We start from the raw sequence: 23,892 nt of genomic DNA on the forward strand, positions 1-23,892 counted from the left end.
GAATACATTTTTTAGATATAAAACGTTCCATGCTTTCCTGTTTGTTGTGAATTGGTTGCATCCAAACTAAAAAACAAATACAAAACACCATATTAGGAATAAGGGCATTCATTGCATGTCCGAGGGCATACACTGAACGCTTAGTATCTCAATCTTCCAAGGGTCCTACAGAATGTAGATTACACAAATTTATTTTTCAGGAAAAATAAAGAAAATTAGAAGCTGATTTCCAAATCAGGGCATAGTAGTGTGGTGGTCATCGTTCTCAAATTTCGTCCAGGAGGCCCAAGTTTGATTCTCACTGTGGTACTACGGTTCACTTGGCAAGTGAAAACACCTTCCCCCAGGTCAACCCTTACCATGTGAGGAAAATTGGGTACCATAACTGTGATACAAGAGTGTGGGTAGATATGCCAGACATTGTTGTGTGTGGAGGCACTCATAAGGTTCTATGTCTGCGAGAGCAACATGCTCTCCCGTGTATGCTCTCCCGTGTAGTTCCAGTGTCACTACTATGCACCATGGTATCTGTGTGTCGCGCGCACAGAGCCGGCGATTTCTGGAGAGCGCTATGATTCCTACTTGAAAAAGAGGAATTCGTACTTCAAAAAGAGTAGGACCTATTCCCCATGGGGAGGGCCTATCTATCTATCTATCCCTCCAATAATAAACTTACATACCAAAAGTCTCCAGATGGTCCTTTTAAATGATAATATATATAACATCCTATCCCAAGATCCTCGTATTCTTTCTCTCTTTCCAAAACTTTCTCGTAAGTGGTTCTCTCACCTAAAAAGTAAAGTTATTTTGAAGCTTGACAGAGTTACAGAGAAAGTTAATTGAAAAAACAGATTTCATAGCACATTGCAGCGAATCTAAAAATAGACACCCATTTTTCTGTTTGTAAGAATTAGGAGCCCATCATCTTTTGCATTAATTTCTTGTGCATGCTAAATAAACTCTATCAGGTTACAAAGATGAAAAGGATTATGTTATTGGAAGTCGTACAATTGTCAGAAGAAATAAGACGTCGGCATAACGGTGTGCTATTGTATCCGGGGGTTCATGTGATTAGTATGAGACAATAAAACTAAGTGATAAATTCCCAATTTTCTATTCTGACCTGACCACCCAGTAATTTCTCTTACTTAGTACTAAAAAAAAGTACCAAGTGAATTGAATTATACTGAGATGCTGGTAATTCTACCTGTCAGCCAGAAGTGTAATATGCAGTGCTGATTAGTCTCAATAACGACAAAATGCATCAGACGTTCTGCAATTGAGTGCAGTTGGACAGAAAACTATGATTTCTTGAACAGATATAAATGTTTTCATCCGAGAGTAGATTGAACCAGAATGAAGAATAAAGGAGAGCAGATCATTAAAACTCTTTGCTTAGTACCAATATTTACTAGCTGCAAAGTAATTTTTTCAAGAGGACCACCTTAATTAATCTTGGAACTCTAAACTACTGACTATAATCAATGTCAATGCCACCACGTGCTAGGTTATGATGTGGTCTGGTGGTAACTAAATGCTCATCCCTGTTCTATCATAATTCCTTGGCAACTCAAAGGAGATTATTTTCAGTATGATAATGTTACTTGTTTTGATAATTGAAATTTTTATAAACGATCTGTCTCAAGAACAAAAAAGGCATTTCTCAAACTCAAGTCCCTTTTGTCTGACAAGAGGCAAAGAAAAAAGTTCAAATAAAATCACCTGCATATTCTAATAAAAATTCACCAACATGGAATTATTTTGTTGTGAATACTCCTTTTCCTATAAAAAACAAAATAAACAAATCAATGCACAATGTTGATTACAATGCAATTTGATCATTCAACATAATGAATCGATACGATAACCACCGACAGTTCGAGATGTCAAAGTGTTACATTTTCACACTGCATCAAGCTAATTTCCAATGATCAAATTGTTTTTTGAGCAGGCCACACTGAAAAAATTCCTTGTTTCTGCGTGAAAAAGTGTTATCGAGTCACCAGGCCACAAAAAATAATTTTAAGTATAGGTTTATCAACTAGAGAAAAAAATTTAAAGTCATTTTTCTTGATAAGATCTTATTAATAAGATAAAATGTCACCATTCATGCCAACTTCATACACATAATTGATTCCATTGCGATCAGATTGGTTATTAGTGTGCAATTATAATTTACCAAGGCAGTCAAAATTCACAAGTGTGTGATCAAGAGTATTATTTTTAGTGCAAGATACAATTGTGTTTTGCAATTTTGCTTGCTATGACCAAACTATTGCGGTACGCCTACGCAAAGCCACCACAAATGAAGAATAAATATCGAATTGTCCGGGTGACTTTATTTTGTCATCCGGTAATGCAGAAACAAGAATTTTTTTGGTGCGGCCTCAAGTTTGCCCACCATTTTCTCCTCACAGTATTTAACAGTATTTAACAGTCTTCATCGTCATTAGCAACAAAAAGATGAACCAGTCTGAAAAAGTCTTCTGTACCTGTTTTGTCAAGTTATGATGTTATTATGTATCTCCTCGCAGCATTTAACAGTCATAAAAAGGTGTTTATCTGTCCTGTAGAGTTTTGTCAATATCCATGATGTCATGTCATATTTTGTCAAACTGTCAGTTCAAAAAGCAAGTAGCTGTAATAATAAATATTTCATATCATAAGAATCGGCAAAAAAGACTTCCAAGGCCTCCAGAAGGCATTTTTTAAGACACAATTAACACAGTGAAAACATTCAAATCCTATGGACCAAATTTACAAACTTTAATTAATCCAAATAATTCTCTCCAAATGGATTTCAGGCGTCGAAATAAGGGATAGAAAGTGCATCGCAATTTTTTGATAAGGATGATTTTGCATCCTAAAATGGATCAATTTTCAATTTTTAGCTTGTAAGTAATCCAAAAACGTATCGTGAATTGCGAAATGCGATATGCTACTTCGATCCCTGGATTTGCACGGAAACAAAATATCTTTTGGATGGATGACACAATAAAATATTTTCAATTGCATTTTTAAAATTGAGCATTTTAAAAATTCATAAAAGGTCAACATTTTTCTTAGAAATCCCATGCAGGCTAGCATTGAGTTCATATTGAATACAATTATATTCTTTTTTAGTCAAGACAAACTAATTTTAGATTCATGAAATTGATCCAGCTGATGCTGTGTTTATTTCTGTATACAATCACGATCAACAGCATTTTAGATGGTCAGAAGCAACCAAAATTTAGATTTTTTAATTTGGCAATCAAACGTTTTCAAACTTTTGAATACTTTGCCACTTGGGCACTTGCCACTTTGGCCCCGCCCAATTGATTGTTTGGTTCGTTTCCTCCGACTGACTCTAAATATCTGAGAAAAAATGTTTCATTTTGAGTCGGAAAAATAAAATCTTCGATATCGAAATATTAACCTCCTATTCCTGTGACCTGGCTCCACCTTCCCTGCGGTTCTTTCTTCAACTGACTGTTTCTTCCACAAACAACATCCATTTCGCGCATGGAAGCAAAATAAAAAATAAGGCACAGCTTACACTAATTACCTTGACGCATTCTAGTTAGAGCGCTCCCTTTTTTAGAGCTTTAGCGTGGGCGGCCACCAATCCGCCATCGGAATATCAGATAAGAAGTGATTTTGCGATCGCAGCGCTCGCCATTATGAATCTAGGTATCTGGCTATTTCTTTAAGTATGCGGTTGAATTGCAATGGATTGGGCTATTGCTCGAGGAATGAAGGATTTTAAAAATTGAGGTTTTAATGGGAAAATGAAAAAAGGTTCCAATTTTAGCTACCGACCAACGGACCGACCCATTTTTCAAAGTTTCTAGGACACGAACCAAACAATCAATTGGGCGTGGCCTTTGCATTAGACACTGCCACTGTGCCACCTAACCCACTTTTTAAAATAAGTTATATAAAAGGATTTAAGATCAATGTTTATCAATGATCAAGTTTAAGATTCATAATTCATCATTGCCTTTGAAACCACAGGTCAGATTAGGCGACAAGTTGTAAAGTAGATACAAAACAAGTCAAATCATGTGTCATGTCCATGTAAAGTAGTCATGGTCATGTAAAGTAAGTAGAGTATCAGTTACTCAAAGTTACAAGAGTTTATACAGAACCTTCAAAAATACAGCTGAGACAGAGTTGCAGATTTAAAAAGAATGAACATTTACCTATTTCTCCATTAATATCCAACACCTCAAATCCAGGTGGATCCTCGCCAGTTCCAAGATACAGTTTCCAGTGTTTGCTATTTGTCCTAGTCGAACAGCGTGACGCCATTTTGTTTCTTATGTTGGAGGCGCGTGAATGATATTTTTCATGTTTGAGCGAGTCCACGGGGCTCAATATTTGCATAAATTTGAATAATTTGAATAATTAATTAACGACCGAGAAAGTTTTTGATAATTTATGCACGCATAATTAATGATATGAACCAATGAGAACACGACCATCTAATGAAATTCCAAATATATTCATTTCGTATGAGTGAAAAAGTCCTTATAAGTCGATGTCGACCTAATGTCCGTTTCAAAATACTGTGTCGACTTTACGAAATATTCAACATAAATTTATTTTGGTTCTGCTGAGACTAGACACGGCCGCAAGAGACTTCGCCGCCGCTGGCTTTGTGATGGAACTCTGATTGACATGATATTTTAATTCAAGTTAGCGCTCAAAATTTGGAAGTTAGCTCAAAAAACAAGGCAAAACGTTATGTCGACACACTATATGTCGATTTAACGAAGATGTCGACCTAATGTTCTCTATGAAATATTGCTTTGTCGACTTAAGGTAGATGCCTAAATGTTGTCAGTGTAGTTTCCAACATTGGGAAAACTTCACAACAGAGGTGGTAAATATACCAGACGCTGTGAGAGCTTCATCACAATTGTTAGACATGGGAATGGAACGAATATAGTCAATTGGGTTTTTACATTGATTGCAATAACTCGCATCTTTCATGGATGACAAATTCACATTACAAATGTGACCAGTTTTGGTAATGGTTGGGATTTGAGGAACTGCAATTGCATTATCATCTATTTTAATTACTTTAGCGCGATCGTTGGCTTTGAGCACTCTCTTACCACTAAATCTACTTACAGTGATGTGACAAAACTTGTAGCATTTGTTTTTTCATCATTACTAACAAGCTCACTATAAACGGTTAGCGAGATTGGCTCGGATAAACTGTTATCAGTTATTAAAATATCTTGGAATGGTAACAAACCCTTGCTCATCCCTGATTGTTCCATAGTCACAAGTACTTGCAAATGGACACGGCTGAACATTGTAGCATTATTCATCGCATCTTTGATAGATGTATGCCTTAACGGAAGACTCACTCGTTCGAGAGATGGCGTCATAGGTATTATCTTTGATGATTCTGTAAATGTCAGGTCATTACTGCAGGAGGATTTGGCAACTCAGGTTATAGTGACCCCTTTGTGTAAGACATTGGCTAATGCATCATGCTGGTGGAGGCTAAAGACGGCCAACCTCACTTTTCTCAATTCTTGCAACACAAAAACTTCAAAATACTTTGGTTTCTTTGGACTGACGTATTCAATGTACCCAATAATGTCGGTAAAAGAAAATTTTAAATTAGCCCAGGCTTTTTTGAATAATAAAATGGGAAACAGACAGAATATTCCCCTCTACTCGTAATCATTATGCAAAATATCGAGGGGTCAAATACTGAAACAAATCACATACAGCCTTCAAAAAATGAGAAAATCACAAAATCACGAATAAAAAAATAAAATTACAATGGAAATTCGAAAAGATGAAAAAATCACAACAAAAATTTATCAAAAATTTATCAAAAATAATAAAAAAACAGCAAAATTTTTTCAAAAAAATCAAAAGTCATAGAAAATCGCATGATAAAGAGGGTGGGTGCTTTGGCTGGTGGGTGTTCTTATTGGGTTTAAGTTACTTTTTAGGGCAGTGAGTCGGTGGGTGGTGGACACACCATGGGCGTTCAAGGGTGGATTTTTTATTTTAGAACATCAAAAAATCACAAAATCACAAAAAAAACTAAAAAATCTGAAAATCACAAAATCCAAAAATCTAGACCCGTAAGTAATATTATAATAGTCAATAAAATTGATAGCTACCTTTTCAAAGGGTGAAAATATTTCCAAGGCAAAAGAATTTACGAGGCACTCAGTCAAAGACAAGGAGGAGTTTCAGTTTAAAGAAAACGGAATAATAGTTTTCCGATCGGAATGTGTGCCCACGCAAAAGTAATGAGAATTTATTTATTGATCATATGAATTTAAAGAAAACGGATTAATAGTTTTCCGATCGGAATGTGTGCCCACACAAAAGTAATGAGAATTTATTTATTGATCACATAAATTGAAACGGCAATCTATATTAACCCGACGTCGACCTCGACCCTTGAAAAAGGCCGACCCTCGACCCTTGAAAAAGGCCGACCCTCGACCCTTGAAAAAGGCCGACCCTCGACCCTTGGAAAAAAGCCAACCCTCGACCCAAATACAATAAAAAACCCGACCATGGGAAAAAAAAAAACAGTTTTTTGGCAGTGTTTTAAAATGAGATTGACATATCCTAATAATCCTAATATTAGGGGGGGGGTTCACACAAAATTTAAAGCATGCTTTATATATGGGGGTTTCCTTGGAGCGTGAAAAATCATAGCAAATGGACACAACATAAAAGAGACGAAAATTAAATATACCATCCAATCATAGTCCGCATAAAATTCCCTAGACTGGAAAGCTTTTGGATTTGTCTATTGTTGATATTTTGAGCGCAAATTGATTTTTTTCGCTCAATTATTGATCTTGGGATTTAAAATACAGTAGGCCAATCCCAGAGAAGACATTGGTAACGTGATTAATAAGTAATAAATTGACATTTGAATTTTGAAGGTTAACAAAAAGACCTAACTTCCAGACCAGAAAGTTTTACACGGACTATAGCCCATTCAAATTTTGAAATGGCAGGAGAAAGGTTATTTTTCTTGCTATGGATGAATTACAAGAGACAAAATGAGCATAGAAGATCAAAGATAAATTTTCTGAATTTTGTCATGATGTATCGCGCTATTACTACAAGATTTTTTCAATTTTTGATTTTTTTTTTACTGTTCTGATTCTTTATTTTTGGAATTTCTATTAACTTTTTGCGGAACGACCGTTTTGAGGGCGCAAAGCGCCCGAAAGGGAGTGTAGCATCCTTTCTCTAGATCTGGGCGTGTGGCGTAAAAAATTTGTATATGCACGAAATTTTCAAAAAAAATCGTAGGGTGACATATCGACTTTGCTTCGTGTTGGATGGGGTTAAAATTAGTTTAGCACTATTTGAAGTATTTGTTTCATAAATTACTTATTTTAATAGAATATAGTCTATGTTTTGAGTATCATAATGTAAGATCTTTTATGAAAATTGCAACTTTTGTACAAATAATAGTAATAGTACCAAAACTTTATCTCCTTTGCTTTTTTCCCGCTTCTCCCGCTTTTTCTTATTGCTTTCTGCTGCATTGACACATTCATCTGGGCAGAATTCACCATACTACAATCGTCTATATTATAAAAAAGAAACGCCTACACGACCTCTTGATTGTCCTGAGGAAGTGGTCAACTAATAAATCTTTTGAAGAACCCAATATTGTTACGAACATAGTGACTGAATATCTTTCATCAACATAGCAAACTTACCTGTTGTAGCGTATTCCTTCAGGGAGACTGTCAAAGAAAGTGACGTTGGTAGTGCATACCAGCATCGTATGTGGACTTTCAGATGACCCTTCATACTTTTCTCGTTCAGACTAAAAGAAAATACAAAAACCCACGTCATTCTACTAAATCTTTCTAATCTAATCTTTCTAATTTTTAATCGACTAATATCTTACATCATGTACCATTTATGATTTTGAGCATTTTTATACACTTTAATATTTTAAGAGAGCTGTCAATTGATAGATCAGTTATTCTCCAAATAGTGACTCATGGGTAGAGCAAAAAGTATCAAAACGTTATTGCTTGTTAAAGTCTATTCAAGATAAGTGTGCACTAATTTTTATTTTGCTTTCCATTTCCTAACAAATGGATAAATAAGCAATACACCGTCATAGTGTGCAGGGGGGAGTTCAAGGTTCTACCTAAAATTTCAGGTCCTATGATGAAGTTTGATGATTTATAGTGCTTTGAATTCAAAATTTCACATTTTATCAATGCTGCGGAATAAATCTTAACAGCTCTTTTACACAAACTTACAATAAATGGATCTACAAAAAGAAGTTTAAAGTCTAAATAAAGATCTGGTAAAAACGCATAATAAATAAATTAGTTGCTCCATTTCCAGAAAGAATGCAATATTTTTTTAAAAGAATAATACAAATTTAATCTGATTCAATATATAATAATTATCCAAGTGCAGCACCTACTACCTTTTGCAGCATGTAGAATCAACTTTAGTTTAAATCTCTCTTCAAATTTATAATAGTAAAGCAATATTTTACCAAATTTATTTCCTTTAACACCAATAGATGCAAGAGCCAATTTGGCCATGGTGGACTTTGTTGTACCAGAAGCTCCGATGACTAATGGCACAGGAACGAACCCATACTCGTCCATGATAGTTTTAATATGAAGGGCCATGAAAGTGGCCCCAAAGATTTGGATTGCTGCAGGAAAATTCCCTCCTGACTTTTGTTGAACGAATTTGATCATGTTCTTGAAATTCATGTCAGCTTGTACAAGAAAAAAGTCAATAATATGAGAAATGATATTTCTAAAATAAACATACTTCAATTTTAAACAGCTTCAATCTACTTAGATGCTAAAACCGTCTTGTTATCAAGGCGATACACCTTCTTTAATCATACAGTTTCTCGCCCATTTAAAACAGTTACCAAGATCTGGGAATGCAGGGAATCAAGGAATGAAGCCAAAGAAATCAAAATCATACCTTGTCATATAAACAGGCTGTATCATTTGAGAATAGGCCCCTAAAACACACCCAAATTCTCTGAGGAGCCCACCTGGACCAAATCTTTTGAAAAGTCTCTCTGAGGTTGCCATTTTGATTAGATGCTAGGCATCTAGGTGAATGGTAATTTCCTGGCCTGCTTTCCTTTTTGATTTTTCTATTTCCAACTGTTAAATTTATTTTTTACAGGCAAATAAATCATTGAAAAAAAAATAAAGAAAAAAAAGAAGAGTATTTTAGGATTAAAAATTATGCTTACAATTTAGTTCAAGACATTTGTTGAATTTTCGACTGGCAGTGGTAACTGTATAGCCCGATTGTTCCTCCTCCACTTTTTGAATTTTTCCGTTAATCCTTTTAAAAAACACCACTCCAGGTCTGTTTAACTCTGATTGAACTCGATAAGCCCAGCTATCTTCACTTTGCTTACCCTGACGCTGAAGAAAGAAAAGAAAAAGTATAAAATGGTTATTGATAATTATTAAAATGCTGAATACTAAACAATACTTTGTAGCCTGTTGTGGCTACCTTAATAAGAGACTAATTTTAGCGGGAATAATAATAATAATCACATTATTTTTGGGTGTCTACCCACGAAAACTTTGATTGAAAATCTGTAGCAATCTACAACAGAAACTAATTCTGTAATTCCTAAATTTCATATTTATAAGGGAATTAATTTTCATGTAGACCTTTCTTTCAATCTGAAAGGCAGAGTTGTAAATAGTTCGGCAGCCAGGTAGAACACCATTATTAAAAGTCTACCTAGACAGAGCTTATCTGATATACTCACAATTAAGGTTGTTAGTTTGACTGGATTGTCTGATTCGTTGTATGCGTTTATGGTTTTCAGAAACAGCCGTGACAAAAAGTGGTCATACTTTGTGCCTTGGACATACTGTATTGTCAGTAATGAAGCCTTGTTCTTCATTGCTTTAACGATTGAGGTAAAAGAATTCATGTCGTGCATTGTGAAGTACGATCGCCAGTTTCTGGAAAAAAATAATGCATACATAAATATTTTACATTCTAAAAATTCTGGGACATCAGTTTTTTTGGGTAGACTTTCAACGTGTATTGTTTTCTGATATATCCTTAACCCTTTCAGTCCCACGAACCCGCAGGGCGGGTACCCTAGTAAGTTCACTGTGTCCCACGCACCCGCAGGGCGGGGGGTCTAGTTTTTATCAATTTGTGTAGTTTTGGCGTAATAAAGAGGACTGGAACCAAATTAAAATCAAAATAGAGAGATTTTGGCGCACCATACAAAAAACTGCTTGTCAATAGCAATTTTCTATCGAAATTTATGATAAATGCAAAATAGATGAAATTTTTCCCGGGCAAAACCTCCTATCTCCAAAAAGGTCGAATTTTGAAATTCAAATCTTGATTGTGAGTGATTTTGACAGTTATATTTGCTAATTTTTTGCAAGATGATAGATAGAGGAACCTATATTTTAGATATTTGGCTGTCCGATCACTGTATAATTTTTTTATACTATTTATCTCTGTCGATAAAGTCAAAATTTTCGGTAAAAACTCATTTTCATGGTCACATTTGCATTCTTTTTACAATATTGAGAAACTTTATTGGGAAGGTTTTGGTGTCAAAATAACCTAAATCCTATGAGAAAAAAAGGGTGCAAATTGCATTGCAAAAGAACGCTTCTCTATCGAGATATGGCCCATTACTTACAGGCAAGTGAAATTCGTAAAATTTGCTCTGGGACAGTAGCCGTCAGAACATCGGGACTGAAAGGGTTAAAGAATTTCACTGCTGGCATACTTTAAAAAAGGTCCATTGCCATTAGCCCTGATTAGCCGCATAACCATAAGGACAGTTTTCTAAAGCATTAAAAGCCATTTGGAATTTTTAACATCGTCTGTCATGTTTAGATTATCTAAAATGCTTTTACTTTACAAAATAGTAAAAAAAAAGCAAACTTGAGGCCTTGACCCTTAGCAACCTGGTTGCTTATAAAAGAAATGTGATTTTTTGTCGCAAAACTAAAGAGCTTTCAGAAAATCAACAGGAGATTATGTACTCAAGCTTACCAAAGAAAATTTAAGATATTATGCGGCAGATGGTAAACGTTTCGTAGGACAATGTTATCTCCAAAACTACGCTTTTCTTAGATTGCTGATGCTATGTCATTGGCCCTTTCATCACTACAATGTTGAATATCTCTATAGGCCCAATTTTCAAGCAAATTGGGTTTTGGAAATAAAAGGCGTACTGTACAACCAGGACCCGGACCAGACCCCGGACCCTGAGAAAACCCGGACCCCGGACCTTTACGAAAATACGGACCCCCCTCAATTTTTTTACGAAAACACGGACCCCCTCAAATTTTGGCGAAAACGCGGACCCCCCTCAAATTTTGGCGAAAACACAGACCCCTCAGGAAAATATTCGAGAAAACACGAATCCATATTTCCATAAACATTTCCCATATAAACAGTTCCCAATTTTCGATAAGGAGCCTTTTTAAAAACCCAAATTCCCAAATATCAAATCGCTTTGTTTGAATAGAATGAATCAAATTCTTCTATCGAATTTCCGTCAATTTATCTTAATCATCTATTTTAACGCCAGAAAATTCGCGAAAGTAAATGGTCGCGAAAATCCATCAAAATACGCGAAATTTCGCGAATGGCCTGACTAGTGAAATTTTCTGCACGCGAAATTTTGTGACATTTAAGTACTCTCTTTTTCTATAAGCACACGAAAAAATCAAGTCGAGACTCAATATGCCTAGGAAAATCTCATTTTCAGCCCTCGATTTATGCGCATTTATATACTTAGACTTCGACTTATCGAAAATTGGGAACTGTTTATATGGGAAATATTTATGGAAATATGGATTCGTGTTTTCTCGAAAGTTTTCCTGAGGGGTCCGTGTTTTCGCCAAAATTTGAGGGGGGTCCGTGTTTTCGTAAAAAATTTGAGGAGGGTCCGTGTTTTCGTAAAAATTTGAGGGGGGTCCGTGTTTTCGTAAAAGTCCGGGTCCTGGTTGTACAGTACGCCGAAATAAAAGTACAGTACTAACTTCTTTTTGAGCTGGTTTTGCTCTGTGCTTGGACAGTGCTGAATTATATATCCTTCAAGGGTCCCATCATTGTATACTGCACCAATAACTTCAGGAATCCAATTCAGGTGTTCCCTGCCATCAATATAAAGAAGTCCATCTTTAATTTCTTCTATCCATTTACTAAAAAAATGATATGATAACTTTTTATTCTCCTTTGCACTATCTTGATTTACCAAAATATTACCTTTGACATTTAAGGGAGCAAAATTTTCCAATCTTGTAAGGACACACTGAAAAAGTCTTTCCCTTTTTGCAATACCATTTTAAAAAAAGTACTGAACATAACTCAAAATATACATTACCTGTTTTTTTTCTCACTTCCTCGCTTGTCTTCTTCTGCCATTTTTCTAATTTATTTGTTAATGAATTTTTTTTCTCTGAACATAAAGTAAACATATTTTAAAACAGTTTATTAATAAGGACTCTTGTTCTCATTGTCATCTTTAAAAGTCAGAATATTTTCAAACACCTATAGACAGTAATGTTGTGTTAAATGAATAGCATGAAAACCTTTTTACAAAATAGGTAATAATATATTAGATATAAACTTTTGTAAGTGCTATGCAAATGTGAAAAAAGTTGTCCAGTTAAGTCCAGTTAAGCTGACACTCTATGTATGATAATAAATCTTGGCTTTTAACTTTAAACTTATTAAAGTGGATATATTTTCGAAAAGAGGATGAGGAAGGCCAACCTCAGCACTAAAGATTTCAAAATGGTATGTTTGTTTAGAAAAGCAAGAGAAGGCACTGCCAAAATTTTCTCATCCAATAAATTGAATCAGGGTTTGAATTATCAACATGTGAGTCATAAATCACAGTGAAAATATTCCATTGGCATTGAAGCTTTTAAAGAGTTTTTCGCAATTATCTTCTAAGAAGTTAAAATTCTAACTCTATGGTGAATCCCTGCAAAATAGCCTTAAAGGGACCCCTCGCTTAAAAATGATAACAAGGCACTCACTTCATATTCATATGAAAAGCAACTTCCCAAAGTATTAACACGCAAAACTCTTTCTTCGATTCATAATTAGAAATTATAAATTTTGATGTTCACTCAACTTTCAGAAGTTTCAAATGGCTTCTGAAGGCCTTCGAATTCTCTCGCGCTCTTGTCGCACCAAGTTGTCGATACAAATGCACCGGAAAATTACAGTACGAGGTGTAGAAGCCGGCTCTGGTTCGAAGAGTCTAGAATCTGCACTCTTCTCCTAAGAAAAACCCTTTGCTTGGAGTCGAGTTGCGGGTTTATGGAGAATCGGTATCGGCTTCAGAACTCCCAATGAGCCCCGGTTGTGTTGGTTTCAGTCAGACGGAGACGCCATACTGTTTTCAGAGGAATTTTTCGATATCTCTGCAGGAACTAGCAGTAAGTTTTATGTTCTTTGAATATGCTGTTAGGGGTTTTTGGACCAATATAGTTTGATTTCCTAAAGATCACAAACAAGCGAGGGGTCCCTTTAAATAACTAATTGGACTAGAAAATAAAGCTAAAAAGATGAGAGATTAGATGCGGGTATCTGTTGTAAAATTGTGCTTTTGCGTTGCCTCCATTTAATCCAGTTTTTCACAGTATCAAAAGTTAAGTCCTCCAGATTGTTGATTTCAGAAGCTTGCAATTTTTCTTTAACATTGTTAAAATATTCAATTAATTTTGTAGCCAGAAATATTTCAGTTAAATCTGTAAAGTCACAGTGCATTTCCTTCAACATTAAATGTAAACAGGCTTCCAGAATGTAGTGATGCATTCCATTAATATGTGATGTTGATGATTGATGATCAATTTCATTTACTGATGATTTTGAAAGAAAGTATTGTGACCTTTTTCTTCTTTTCTGTTTCGTTTCCTCTTGAAGTGGTGTCTTTGCATTGTCGCAGTTCCGACAAGTACATTTACTTGAGCACGGCACATTTTCTTTTTTGCAAGAACACATAAATGGATTGATACAGCGTGGTTCTGACTTGCCTTCTTTCTTTTTGATTCTTGTGCCACAACGACAAAAGGCTCTGGATTTTCCAGGGTCATGTTTGGTTAGCAAATGATATGAAGACATGGTTATGTCATAAAAAACAAATATCAACTTATTACTTATTTCCTCAGGTAAGATGGGAAACATGGGCATTCCATGACACGAAGGTAACACCAAAATAGGGAGAGAAAAGGCATTTGCAGCAATCAGAGGAAGCACACATTGAAGAAACTGCAGTTTATTTTCTGATAGAAATGTTGTACAATTACCTTCATCACTTTCAATTAGACTGTCATACAAGAAACAGCGGACACCGTTGGCCTCATGCAAAAGAGCGTTGATAATTTCTTCCCGGCTTTCTTCAAATGTAGGTCAATTCAATATCCATTGCACATTTAAGGTTGTGACCTTTCAATGCTTTGAAGATGGTAAAAAGAAAACTATCATTGCAATCGTCAGCTGCTGTTTCAATAATGTGCAGATTCATTAGCTTTAAAACTTCAGCAATTGCTGGAAAAGACTCCATTTTTCTCGCAGCCTGAAAAAATGTAAGTGGATTCCATATTTCTGTGATGAGTGTAGCGAAACCTTGATATCGGTAAAGTCGACTTGAAAGATCTTTTGGGATCATAGCATTGATTTTTTCCAAAACAGATCCTAACACCACTACCATCTTTGAAACACAACCTATAAAATCAAAGTTTGAATTATTTTTAGCAATAGAGCATCGAAAGTGATGCAGATGAAAATAGACGTTTTACCCAGTTTTTGCAATTCACTTTATTCAAAGTAGCTTTATCCACTTGAAGACTGGAAAACATTTTAATATTAAAAAGTGTAAAAACCTTTTTGGGCAAAAGGGGGGGGGGGGGGATAAATTTGAGATAAAAAACAAATGTAGGGGTAGTTTGAAATCAAAGTCTGCAAATAAAGAGGGCAGGGGGTCTAAAACTGACAAACATACTTTTTTGAATGCCCCCTTCAAATAGTCGAACGTGCGCAACGCACTGGGCTCAACTTCAGTATTTTTCCAACTATTCAGAGGCCCAATTGTAGCAGCTGTGAAAAACTCATCCCAGGTCCCTAAAATCAAAATTTTTGAAAAATGAAAAAAACACCCCCAGATATTCACCCAAGGAACAATGAAGTCTCCAGGCTGCCCCAAAGTTTTAGCCTCGATTTGGCGAAAAACTCGTCCCCAGGCCCAAAAAAATCAAAATTTTCAAAAAATGAAAAAAACACCCCCACGTTTTCAACCAAAGAACAAGTGTGCAAAATTTCAGCCAAATCCGACCATTTTTGAGGTCTCCAGGCTGCCCCAAAGTTTTGGGACATACACACAGACAGACAGACAGACAGACAGACACACAGACAATTAATTAATTATTACAATACTTACTAATTGGTTGTTGTGCATTATCTTTTCGATCTGAATCCACCTCCAATATGTCTTCAGCAAGAACGGCTACATTATTTCCTTTATTATCTTTATTGATGACCAACGTGGATGCACTTCCCGGCAACGTTCTTGGTTCACCCTTAGAGAATATAGGGTGTACATACTTTTCCCCATTCTTCTTAGAATTGTGGATGTAAAACAAATGAGAGAAAATTGCAGTTGCCGTCTCAGTTTTCATTTTTCCTCTACAAACTAAGCTTTTCAGCTGTTTATGTAGATTTTCATTTTTGTTTGTGCCACCACCAGGTGGAATATCAGAGCAACACCCTAAGTTAATATGTTTCTTAAGCTTTTCAATTTCCATACTAAAGGATGGAGTCAGAATAAACCAACCTTTGAAATTGACATCTGACCATTTCAAGATGAACCTTTCAAGATTTTCTAAAATCACATTTGGCTTTGGAGTAGGCAATTTCCTTACCTCTCCAAAATCTGAAATTTCTCGAAATATTAGTCCCAGTTCTTTTACAAAGTCAAAAAACAATGGGTGTTTTTTTTAAACCTGTCCGGTTAATCTCGCTGTGGCATGAAACAGATCTAGTTTAACAGCAACACCAGGGAATAATTCATTCAATTTGTTTACCCATAAACAACAGTTGTCAATGATAATAAAGTGTGGCGTGGTTCCTTTCTCAGCCAGTTGTTTGAAAATGTCATAAACAAGGTCAAATTTAGTTCCTTTAACCAGTCTGAAACCCATTACCTGACCTTTTTCATTGAGAACACAAAATAAAGAGTCAAACAGTTTGATCCACCTTCTGTCTTTGTACATGCCTCTAAAGGGAATTTAGAAAAAGATATATAAAAATATCATATTACATGGACCTTTTCGCTTTTTGTCCGCCATCTTGGATTATATGCAAAATTATGGCAGCAAATTTGCTGTGGTGAGATTTCTTAGGAAAACATAGTTTCCTGGGGGTCCGGAAACCCCCCCTCAGGACCCTCTTCTTGTGAGGGGGGGCGTACAGGACTTTCGAAAACCGATAAACCGCTCAAAAATTGCTCTACTATCATCGATAAACCGACAGAATTTATCCTTTTCACCGACACCAATTTTTCCTTCTTGCTCCAGAAGCCTTTTTTAATCATTGATATTGGAGTTGATATGGACCCCATCCAAAGCCACTTTGCCTAAAATAATTTTTTGAGTTGAGTTGAAAACCATAAGTTTGGCATCCGTGGTGTTCAGCGGGCCGTTCAGCCGTTCAGCTTCCCTTCAAATACTAGCATCATTGTATACATGGCTATGAAGTCTTGAGCTGCTAATAATTAAGTTATGATATATGATGCGTATGATGGCAAATAGTTGTCAAATATCTAGTATTGGTAAGGAAAGGCGCAAACAGAGTTTGCGCTGACATGAAACTTTTCAGTTTTAAAAATTCCTTAAGACCGTGGCTTAAAAAGATCTATCATCTAATGAATCAGATCAACAGGGCCCTTCCCTTGATTTTGATAGTAAAGTGGCCAAACTAAGGAGGAGGAAATTTTGGATTTTGACTCCCTAATGTGCTCAAAATAGCCCTGTTTCAGACTCAATTTGCCCCAAAATGATGCCCTTGGTCTTTAATTTAAAAAATTCTTGTTTTCTTCACAAGGCGCAGTCCCTGATTAACGATTAACGAGTCAACGGTTTTCTGCCCAAAGCATTCACTAAATTGACTCTACAATTCAAAGGTAAAGAAAAGTTGGGTCCAGTCGAGAATGTTGAAAAAACATTAACAGACTTATTTTGATTGTATTATTCTTTTTCGCTGACGTCTATTCTGCATCATATAGGGATCATATAAGAAACCTTTTCCTTAGAGGATGAGCATAGCCTAATATTGATTGATTGAGATCTCTAAGATTTGGTGCCTAGAAAGAGCATCTTTTTGGGGCTGCTAAACAGTAGCGTGGTTGATCAATCAATATTTGGGCAAAGTAAGGAAGTAATTTTAAAGAGTTAAGAAAAAGATATTTGGAAAGCTTACGCAAGCGAAATCAGCGGAAATCAGCGAAATTTTTGGATATTTTTCCTCTTTTTGGCTGAAAACTGCTAATTTTAGGGTTTATAACAGCAAAGGGGCGCCAAAATTAGCAATCAGACATAGGGTCCTCCAGGGTTCAGGTACCCCCAATCATTTTGGTACCCCCAAAATTTTTAGAATTCTAAACTTAGCCCCCCAACTTTGAGTTACCCCCTTTTTTATTGTTAAATGCAATATAAAGGATTTTCTGCTCATTTGTCAATGTAAGAGAAGAAAACTGGATGAAAAGGGAAAGACATAAGTTATAAAGTCTTCTCAATGAAAAGTTTGATTGAAAATTGGAAAATTGGTTGAGTCAAGGAAAATACTTCATACAGAAAGAACAGCCCCCGCCCCCACTTACGAGATTACAGGTACCCCCAAATATATCAGATACCCCCTAAATTTGGGAATACTTCCAGGTACCCCTTAAAGTTTAGAATTTTTTTTTTTAGGTACCCCCAAATCTCTGGGGGGTGGACCCTATGTCAGAGGCGCCTTTTGGTGCCCCTTGTCCCCCTCCATAGAAAAATCAGCCGCCGCTGGCAGTTCCCCAATACTGCTACTAAATCTAGCAGAATTATTCCAAGTTTTCCTGTAACAAAGGTCATTTATGCACTCTTGAAATCTGAAAGACTCAATTGGTCACTGATACAGTATTTTATGCAAGCGAAGCGAGCAAAGAAAAATTACATGTAGTAGTTAATTTACTTTTTGATTCTTGGGATAATTTATTTCTCCAAAACCATTATACTTAACTTGTCACCGAAAACCGCTTGAATATCGATCCACTCACCGATTAACCGATCAAAAAAGCTCAATCACCGACACCGTAATGTTTTCCGTTCACCGATAACCGACAAAAATAAGGCTGAAACCGACAAACCACTTTTCCGTACCCCCCTTCTTGGCATCCCCCAATGTGAAAATGCTACCCCTTTCTTTGTAACTTTTGCTACTTACCTATATTCGCAGCCACACGAAACGTGTGGTCTCCTGAAAGCCAAATGAAGGTGAGTTTATCCATTTCAGAAAGATAAACATCTTTGTAGTTATCAAAATTGAAAACAAAACAAGAAGTGATAAAATCATGTGATGGAGTAAACAGCTTCAGTTGTTCAATGAATTCAATAGATGTCTGCATGTTGGTGTTGTTGATTAGAGCTAGTTTTCGATGGACGATATCGACGATACTGCTAAGAAATATACTTTCAATGCTGCTAAAATTGTTGCCTTGTTCAACTAAACGGATTATCAGGTCAAATGTTGACTTAGTCATTCCACGCTTGTGAGAAAGTAAGAATGGGTAGTTTGAAATTTGTTGCAAAATTCCAGGGTGATACGATGTAATTGAATGCCCACTACAACACTTGGTTACCTTACCAACTAGAGCACAATACCAAAATATGTCCCAAGTCAATCTAGGTTCTTTGCCTGATGATTCACCATATTCCCATTCTGTTCCTAGTGATGGGTCTAATGGTACATTTTTCCCAGTATCTTCTTTGCAATATGAAGTAAAAAAATTCAGAGTCTTTGAGTTGCTCAAAAGGGTCAAAAAATAGAATGTTTGGCAATAATGCCAAATCCTTTTGTTTGTGATTTGCCTCATCTTGATAATTATTAACTTGTTGATTTAGCTCACAAACATATTGGTCCAAATCTACAAACTATTTTGAGCGTAAAACGTCGCCCTTGTTCACAATCAATTTAATAACATCCTTACAAAGGTTTGAAATCTTCATTTTAATTCACTTTAATATCCATTCAAACAATCAGCTCTCAGTTGCATGCAGGATATACCAACACCACACTAATTAATTCTTCACTTTCTTTCCTTTTGGATGGCACATGTTTCCAATTTCCAAAATCGGCTTCCGTAAATTTTCCACTTTCGCGCGCCGCGAAATGGATGAAATGAAATGTGATTGGTTGATCGGAAAACAATATATTAACACTCTCGCTGCGAAAGGGTAAATGGCGGGGTTAAAGGAGAGCAATTACTCCCATAAAAGGAATACTAACAAAAGAAACACTCTTCATCATTAGTTTTGAGTACCTTACGTAACCATACAGAAAACAAAAGTGTAACATAATGCCAAAATGTTCACACACCAAGAAATATGTAGATGCATAGATAAGTAGACGCATAGATAAGTAGATAAGTAGATAAGTAGATACATAAATAAGTAGATGCGTAGATAAGTAGATGCATAGATAAGTAGATGCACTCGGGTGAAACAAGGCATGTCCCAAATATATTTTGTGTGATGCGCACTGCTTCCAATGATTCCTTAACGTTCATATATAGCTCAAAAGAATCATATCGACGAGCGGATTTCGAAAAATGCTGGGTCAAGAATTTGCATTCAGTCAATCTCAAGATATCGGTCAAAAATTGATTTTGACGTTATAAAATACAACGAAAAAACACGTCATAAGTAAGATTCAAATGACGTCATTATTGAAAAACAGCGATAACTTCAATTTTTTTAATGCAATCAACACCATATTTGTTAAAAAATTTTCAGAAAATTTGAAGGACGTCATTTGTTGTCGGGAAAAATTAAAATACGTCAAAAAATGCTGACGTCATCATGAATTTTCTAATTTTTTTTCATGAAATATTTTAGAATCGTTAATTTACATCTCCAGTCAAAATTTTGCTTTGATTGTAGTAAGTTAATCGGAATTATCGCCTTTTTTCGATGTATTTTATAACGTCAAAATCAGCTTTTGGCCGATATCTTGAGATTGGCTTGACGTTAATTTTTGACCCAGCACTTTTCGAAATCCTCTCGTTGATACGATTCTTTTGAGCTATATATGAAAGTTAATGGATAATGGCAAGCGGTGTGCGTCACGCAAAATATATTTGGGACATGCCTTGTTTCACCCGAGCATGGATATGTAGATGCATAGATAAGTAGACCCATAGATATGTAGATGCATAGATATGTAGACGCATAGATAAGAAGATGCGTAGATAAGTAGATCCATGGATATGTAGATGCATAGATAAGTAGATGCGTAGATAAGTAGATGCATAGATATGTAGATGCATAGATAAATAGATGCGTAGATAAGTAGATGCATAGATAAGTAGATGCATAGACATGTAGATGCATAGATAAGTAGACGCATAGATATGTAGATGCATAGATAAGTAGATGCGTAGATAAGTAGATGAATAGATATGTAGATGCATAGATAAGTAGACGCATAGATAAGTAGATGCGTAGATATGTAGATGCATAGATATGTAGATGCATAGATATGTAGATACATTGATATGTGGATGCACAGATATGTAGATGCATAGACATGTGGATGCATAGATATGTAGATGCTTAGATATGTAGACACATGGATATGTAGATGCATAGATATGTGGATGCATAGATAAGTAGATGCATAGATATGTAGACGCATAGATAAGTAGATACATAGATATCAGTCAATAATAGAGACTAGTTTATTTTCCGATACTCGGAGTTTCGTGCCGTTTCAGGCAGTCTTCAGTCAGATTTTAAAAAATTACAAAAACGACATTCGCAATGTCAATCTTCAATTATACAGTTTAGTGTCTTCATTTGTCAAAATTGACGTCATTTCAGTCTTTGCTGTCAAACAAGGCGAGGGTGTGCTTGTTGACATGTCTACATTTTGATATCAGTTCAGATTTTGAGTTCATGATGTCACCGAATTTTGTGGCGATTTCAAGCTTCTCATTTAAACAAAGATTGCATTTTCATCGAGGCTCGTTGGAATCCACCAGTTCGTCTAACGATTTTCCACGATACGGTTGGGTTCTTGTTTTGACGTTTGAATTTCCAATATTGTTTGGAAAGTCTGTTTCGTTTTGTTTTTTTTCATACCGCTCGTGATTAAACGACTTCTTGTGGTTGCTGAACCGTTTTTTGAATGTAGTTTCAGCGAGACCGATGTACTTCATTGGAACGGTATCGTCATTAGTATCGTCATCGATCGATATCGTGGCTTCATAAATTGTGTTTTCGGCGAGACATTCTCCATTCAGCGGGCATTGGTTTTTCACGATACAGTTGCAGGTAGGAACATCTTGGTTGTTGGTCGGCTTGAGGATACGTTTGTTGTGGCTATCGATGAGCGATTTTATATTTTTCGTACAACTATAGCTCACTTTTACTGTGTTGCGATTGAATATCTTGTGGAACTTATGTCGTTTGGGAAAATGTTTGCCGAGGAGTGTCAGGAAACGATGTCCGATTTTGGTGGATACTGATTTGCTGTATGGTGGATTGAACCAGATTATTTTGCGCTTACGGTTACGGTTACGGTTCTGCGTTTGTTGGACTGGGGGATTGTATGTCAAATTTACTTCATAACCCGAGTCTCTGAGAGCTCTCTCGTATACCGGTTTTGCGTTGTTGAATATGTCTTCTGACGAAGAATGTTCAGAAAGTCGGTTTTCAATGGTTTTTGGTAATTGTCGAATGATGTTTGGAGGATGATTTGATTTGGCGTGGATGTATTGGATGACGTTGTCTGGCTTGTGGTAAGGTTTATAGCTGCCGTCGATTAAGTTCAATGTGATATCCAGATAATCAACGATACGTTTGTTGCATTCGATAACAATGTCAAGTTCCTCCTCTTTGAATGTTCTTTGGAGGTCTTTTTTGATTGTTTCAGATTCTGAGCCGTTTTCATTAGTTTCGAACACAGCCAAACCATCGTCACGGTAAAGTCCGTATTTGTTCTTGTCATATCGTTGACTAATCAATCGTTGCATGTATATACCAACTAACTCACAGAGTTCTGCGCCGTCGTATGCACCCATTGTTACGTCAAATAAGCCCCCTTTCTTCTTGATCCATGCTTGGTCACCGTCAAATAGGAGTGATTTACGAGCATGATTTATGATTTTGATATCAGCGTTTGGGATGTCAACTAACGTTTTTGCGAAGTCTATTGCTTTTTTCATTAGCGACTCTCTTATGGATGGATAGAAGTCCTTGATATCAAAAACAATAAATCTATGCTGACCTTTGTTTGGTATGTCGGTAAACCATTTGTAACCGACTTTCTGAACATTCTTCGTCAGAAGACATATTCAACAACGCAAAACCGGTATACGAGAGAGCTCTCAGAGACTCGGGTTATGAAGTAAATTTGACATACAATCCCCCAGTCCAACAAACGCAGAACCGTAACCGTAACCGTAAGCGCAAAATAATCTGGTTCAATCCACCATACAGCAAATCAGTATCCACCAAAATCGGACATCGTTTCCTGACACTCCTCGGCAAACATTTTCCCAAACGACATAAGTTCCACAAGATATTCAATCGCAACACAGTAAAAGTGAGCTATAGTTGTACGAAAAATATAAAATCGCTCATCGATAGCCACAACAAACGTATCCTCAAGCCGACCAACAACCAGATGTTCCTACCTGCAACTGTATCGTGAAAAACCAATGCCCGCTGAATGGAGAATGTCTCGCCGAAAACACAATTTTATGAAGCCACGATATCGATCGATGACGATACTAATGACGATACCGTTCCAATGAAGTACATCGGTCTCGCTGAAACTACATTCAAAAAACGGTTCAGCAACCACAAGAAGTCGTTTAATCACGAGCGGTATGAAAACGAAAACAGAACTTTCCAAAACAATATTGGAAATTCAAACGTCAAAAAAAGAACCCAACCGTATCGTGGAAAATCGTTAGACGAACTGGTGGATTCCAACGAGCCTCGATGAAAATGCAATCTTTGTTTAAATGAGAAGCTTGAAATCGCCACAAAATTCGGTGACATCATGAACTCAAAATCTGAACTGATATCAAAATGTAGACATGTCAACAAGCACACCCTCGCCTTGTTTGACAGCAAAGACTGAAATGACGTCAATTTTGACAAATGAAGACACTAAACTGTATAATTGAAGATTGACATTGCGAATGTCGTTTTTGTAATTTTTTAAAATCTGACTGAAGACTGCCTGAAACGGCACGAAACTCCGAGTATCGGAAAATAAACTAGTCTCTATTATTGACTGATATATCGCTCTACCGATGGTATAGAGCACTATCTTGAATCGCAAGTCAGATTTGCAAATAGATACATAGATATGTAGATGCATAGATAAGTAGACGCATGGATTAATAGATGCATGGATATGTAGACGTATAGATATGTAGATACATGGATATGTGGATGCATAGATATGTAGATGCATAGATATGTGGATGCATAGATAAGTAGATGCATAGATATGTAGACGCATAGATAAGTAGATGCATAGATAAGTAGACGCATGGATTAATGGATGCATCGGATATGTAGACGTATAGATATGTAGATACATGGATATGTGGATGCAAAGATATGT

At 36.2% G+C, this 23,892-nt stretch overlaps 1 protein-coding gene and 1 long non-coding RNA gene across 2 annotated transcripts; both read right to left on the reverse strand.

Moving 5' to 3' along the window:
- Nucleotides 1–33: 33 nt before the first annotated feature.
- On the reverse strand, nucleotides 34–2,634 carry LOC136802869 (uncharacterized). The gene is made up of 4 exons (XR_010846072.1): nucleotides 2,493–2,634; nucleotides 1,723–1,782; nucleotides 681–789; nucleotides 34–66 (listed from the first exon to the last, which is right to left on the reverse strand). It is a non-coding gene; the product is annotated as an uncharacterized lncRNA (long non-coding RNA).
- Nucleotides 2,635–7,705: 5,071 nt separating this feature from the next.
- On the reverse strand, nucleotides 7,706–12,453 carry LOC136802865 (uncharacterized). Its single transcript, XM_067059626.1, has 7 exons — nucleotides 12,377–12,453; nucleotides 12,033–12,194; nucleotides 9,776–9,974; nucleotides 9,242–9,419; nucleotides 8,513–8,743; nucleotides 8,268–8,278; nucleotides 7,706–7,819 (listed from the first exon to the last, which is right to left on the reverse strand). Exons 1-7 carry the CDS (start codon nucleotides 12,415–12,417, stop codon nucleotides 7,706–7,708), a joined length of 936 nt encoding a protein of 311 aa, XP_066915727.1. The 5' UTR covers nucleotides 12,418–12,453.
- Nucleotides 12,454–23,892: the final 11,439 nt, after the last annotated feature.

This window comes from Clytia hemisphaerica, unplaced genomic scaffold (genome assembly GCF_902728285.1).
Source record: "Clytia hemisphaerica strain Z4C2 unplaced genomic scaffold, Clytia hemisphaerica genome assembly, whole genome shotgun sequence".
Lineage (NCBI taxonomy): Eukaryota > Metazoa > Cnidaria > Hydrozoa > Leptothecata > Clytiidae > Clytia > Clytia hemisphaerica.